General features: G+C 47.1%; 1 protein-coding gene across 2 annotated transcripts in view; it reads left to right on the top strand.

Annotated features, from left to right (window-relative positions):
• Positions 1–4,675, top strand: part of DSTYK (dual serine/threonine and tyrosine protein kinase) — a 36,295-nt gene that overhangs the window by 14,061 nt on the left and 17,559 nt on the right. For both annotated transcript variants that reach the window (XM_021707369.1, XM_021707368.1), the window contains exon 2: positions 3,460–4,129. In XM_021707369.1, the coding sequence (XP_021563044.1) occupies positions 3,460–4,129 (670 nt within the window). The remainder of the gene's footprint in view (positions 1–3,459; positions 4,130–4,675) is intronic.

Consider the following 4,675-nt stretch of genomic DNA (forward strand, 5'->3'; position numbering starts at 1 on the left):
CTACCATGCCCAGCTAATTTTTGATTTATTGTAGAGACGAGGTCTCACCAAGTTGCCCAGGTGGTTCTCGAACCCATGGGCTCAGGCAATCCTCTTGCCTCGGCCTCCCAAAGTGCTGGGATTACAAACTGAGTCTCCAAGCCCAGCCAGTCCCAGATTTTGATTTTTAAATTTGTCTGGGCACGGTGGCTCAGTCTGTAATCCCAGCACTTTAGGAGGCTGATGTGAGAGGATTGCCTGAGCCCAGGGGTTTGAGACCAGCCTGGGCAGCTTGGTGAGACCCCATCGCTATAATAAATCACAAAAACTAGCTGGGTGCAGTGGCATCCATCTGTAGTTCAAGCTACTTGGAAGGGAAGCTTGAAGCATGGCACTGCACTCCAGCCTGGGCAACGAAGAGTGAGACTCCAACTCAAAAAAAAAAAACCTTTTGTCAAAAATACGTATTAAGCCGGGCTCGGTGGCTCAGCCTATAATCCCGCGCCTTTGGGAGGCTGAGGTGAGTGGATTGCCTGAGCCCGCCTGGGCAGTCAGATCTCATCTCTACAATAAATCAAAAAATTAGCTGGGCGTGGTAGCGCGTGCCTGTAATTCCGGCTACTCGGAAGGCTGAGACGGAAGGATCGCCGGAGCCCAGCAGGTCGAGGCTGCAGTGGCCAGGAGCAGCCACTGCACTCCAGTCTGGGTGACAGAGTGAGACTCCAACTCAAAAAAAACCAAAAAACAAAAAAATACCTATTAATTGGGCAGGGTGGTACATGCTTGTATTCTCAGCTACTTGGGAGGCTATTAAAATAAAGTAAGGAGTGAAAACAAAATATTAGGCTGAAAGGAATAAACAAAAGTACATATCTTTTAGATTTCAGATAAAGTAACTAGTAAAGTTACAAACTTGGGCAGATTTGTGTTGTGTTCTAAAGTAAGCTAGAATTCTATGGAGGATAGATTCTGAGTTTGCAGATCCCTGAGGACATCAGAAGTTTATGTACCGACATTGGCGATATAGGCATGGACCTTAGTCAACCCTTTCCATCTGGAGTGCCAGGCAAAGTAGACCATTTCAGAGGTATAGAAGAGCAATTTACTAAGGGGAGGAAACATGCTCTTGCGTGCTTCGAAACTTCTCAGGAAAGGAGTAGAACACAGAGAAAGTACAGAAAAAGGACCCGTGGAAGGTTTGTTTCTAAACCAGAGGTCATTTTTGAAACTCACTTTAGAAACTTGGTTATATCAATTAGAATTGGGTTCAGTTTTGTGTCACAGATCATTAAAAAAACAGGAACTTAAACAAGATAGAGGTTAAACTTCTTTTTTCCCTCATATAAAAGAAGTCTGAAGCTAGGCATCTGAGAACTGGTGTGGTTGCCGGTGGTCATCAGAGACCTAAGCTCTGAGCTCTTTCTTTTGATTTTCATCATCCTTAGGACTGACTTCCACCATTAGGTTTGCCTTAGGGCTACTGGATGACCATTGCTGCTCCAGGTATTATGTCTGTGCTCTAACCAAGAAGACGGGCAAGGCCAAAGGGTAGATCCTGGTAGAATCAACCCTTCTCTCCCCAAAGAACTTTCCTGGAAGCCCCACCCACTTATCGGCCACCCCTATCTATAAAGGACATTGCCTATACAGATTAAATATTGGATTGGCAAACCTTGGTCTCTGCTATACTAAGTGATCGTATTCTTTTATTTTTATTTATTTATTTTTTTGAGTTGGAGTCTCACTCTGTCGCCCAGACTGGAGTGCAGTGGTATGCTCCCGACCACCGCAGCCTTGACCTGCTGGGCTCCAGTGCTCCTTCTGCCTCAGCCTTCCAAGTAGCTGGAACTACAGGCGCACGCTACCACGCCTGACTTATTTATTGTAGAGATGAGGTCTCGCCAAGTTGCCCAGGCGGGTCTTGAACCAACAGGCTCAGGCAATCCACTCACATCAGCCTCCCAAGGCGCGGGATTACAGGCTGAGCCACCGAGCCCGGCTGCTAATTTTTATATTTATTGTAGAGATGAAGTCTTGCCATGTTGCTTGGGTGGGTCCCAAGTCCACTGGCTCAGGCAATCCACTCTCCTCAGTCTCTCAACGTGCTGGGATTATAGACTGAGCCACCGAGCCTGTCCAGGTGATTATATTCTTAAAGGTATTACCAAGACTTAGGTGGCTGAGATGTTGGGATACCTGCAAAGTCTAGGACAGTCATGTTTGGTGAGCCTGGCTTTTAGTTTGCTTCTTGGTTGATTGGTTCAACAATATTAAGGTACTGCTAAGTACTGGAGCTACAATAGAGAACAAAATAGTCCTAGCCCCTACCCTCCAACAGTGTACAAACTAATGGGGAACAATGGGATTTGAATAAGTGAATTATAAATGTGTTGAACAGCTGGGCTTGGTGGCTCAGCCTGTAATCCCACGCCTTTGGGGGGCTGAGGTGAGTGGATTGCCTGAGCCCACGGGTTCGAGACCCACTTGGGCAGCGAGACCTCATCTCTAAAATAAATCAAAAAATCAGCCGGGCGTGATAGCGCGTGCCTGTAATTCCAGCTACTTGGAAGGCTGAGGCTAAAGGATCGCCGGAGCCCAGCAGGTTGAGGCTGGGAGCGGCCACTCCAGTCTGGGTGACAGAGTGAGACTCCAACTCAAAAAAAATTTTTTTAAATAAATAAATGTGTTGAATATTAAGAAACGGAAAGCAGGCCGGGCTCGGTGGCTCAGCCTGTAATCCCGCACTTTGGGAGGCCAAGGTGAGTAAATTGCCTGAGCCCGCGGGTTCAAGACCCGCCTGGGCAACTTGGCGAGACCTCATCTCTACAATAAATCAAAAATTAGCCGGGCGTGGTAGCATGTGCCTGTAGTTCCAGCTACTTGGAAGGCTGAGGCGGAAGGATCGCCGGAGCCCAGCAGGTCAATGCTGCGGTGGCCGGGAGCGGCCATTGCACTCCAGTCTGGGTTACAGAGTGAGACTCCAACTCAAAAAAAAAAAAAAAAAGAAACAAAGTAAAGAGTGCTTGGGATTGTGACATGAGAGGATGCTTGGGAGTTAGAATGGTAGGAATGGGGGTGTAAAAAGAGAAGAATGTTCCAGGCAGATGTACTCCCAGTCTGGTAATTTCCATACCAATTTCTTTTTCTTCTGTTACTTGCCTTTTGTCTTCATTAAGGAAATCTGTGGGAATGCCCAAGCAACCAAGGAAAGCAGGGATCAAATATTCTTTTTATCTGAAATGACTAAAGTGATTGCCATCCTTTCTACTTGTTTTTTCACTCTTTCCAGATGAGTGCCTGCCTTTATAGGCTGCACCAAGGGGTGCTGGTAATCGAGGAAGGAGACAAACAGATGATTGAGGCATACTGAAGTCCAGTTAGTCCATCATAGATCTGGATTTTGGTCTCAGTGTGGAACTTTGGGGAGGCAAGGATTGGTTCTGACCTTGAGATGCTAATATGACCCTTTTCCCCTTCCAGGAAGTGGACATTGTAGTTGCACCGTGCCAAGCTCTCCGACCCACAGTGGATGTTCTGGGTGACTTGGCGAATGATTTCTTGCCTGTGATAACCTATGCACTCCATAAAGATGAACTCTCTGAGAGGGATGAGCAGGAACTTCAGGAAATCCGAAAGTATTTCTCCTTTCCTGTATTCTTTTTCAAAGTGCCAACGCTAAGCTCAGAAATAATAGACTCCTCTACCAGGAGACCGGAGAGTGATCGATCACCACTTTACCGCCAGCTAATTGACCTTGGCTATCTGAGCAGCAGTCATTGGAACTGTGGGGCTCCCAGCCAGGACACTAAAGCTCAGAGCATACTGGTGGAGCAAAGTGAGAAACTGAAACATTTGAGCACATTTTCTCACCAGGTGCTACAGACTCGCCTGGTGGATGCAGCCAAGGCCCTGAACCTAGTGCACTGCCACTGTCTTGATATCTTTATTAACCAAGCCTTTGACATGCAGCGAGACCTGCAGATTACTCCCAAACGTCTGGAATATACTCGAAAAAAGGAGAATGAGTTATATGAATCATTGATGAGTATTGCCAACCGAAAGCAGGAAGAAATGAAGGATATGATTGTTGAAACACTTAACACCATGAAAGAGGAACTTCTGGATGATGCTACCAACATGGAGTTTAAAGGTAGGTCCCAGACAGCTTGTCAGATTGGGACTTTAGGAGCCTCTAACCGTTTTCTAGTTGGAAATTGAGGTTAAAAGAACCCTATGGTAATTGCATCCACCTCACTGTTATCAGCAGGAGCCCACCTTAAGGCATTTAGCCGAGGTGACCTCTCTCATTCTGAGACCTTCCTGGAAGATTCCACTGTCATACATTTCTAAGAATCTTAGCCCAACTTTTGGTAAGTTCATCCTAATAGCGCTCTAATCACCACTTTCTATCTGTATCCCCTTGACCCTACTGGAACTGAAGAATAGCTGCTTAAAGAATGTTAGTAAGCCGGGCTCGGTTGCTCAGCCTGTAATCCCGTGCCTTTGGGAGGCTGAGGTGAGTGGATTGCCTGAGCCCGCGGGTTCGAGACCCGCCTGGGCAGGCGAGACCTCATCTCTACAATAAATCAAAAAATCAGCCAGGCGTGGTAGCGCGCGCCTGTAATTCCGGCTACTCGAAAGGCTGAGGCGGAAGGATCACCAGAGCCCAGCAGGTCGAGGCTGCGGTGGGCCGGGA

This window comes from Carlito syrichta, unplaced genomic scaffold (genome assembly GCF_000164805.1).
Source record: "Carlito syrichta isolate Samal-C Ts95f unplaced genomic scaffold, Tarsius_syrichta-2.0.1 Scaffold316857, whole genome shotgun sequence".
Lineage (NCBI taxonomy): Eukaryota > Metazoa > Chordata > Mammalia > Primates > Tarsiidae > Carlito > Carlito syrichta.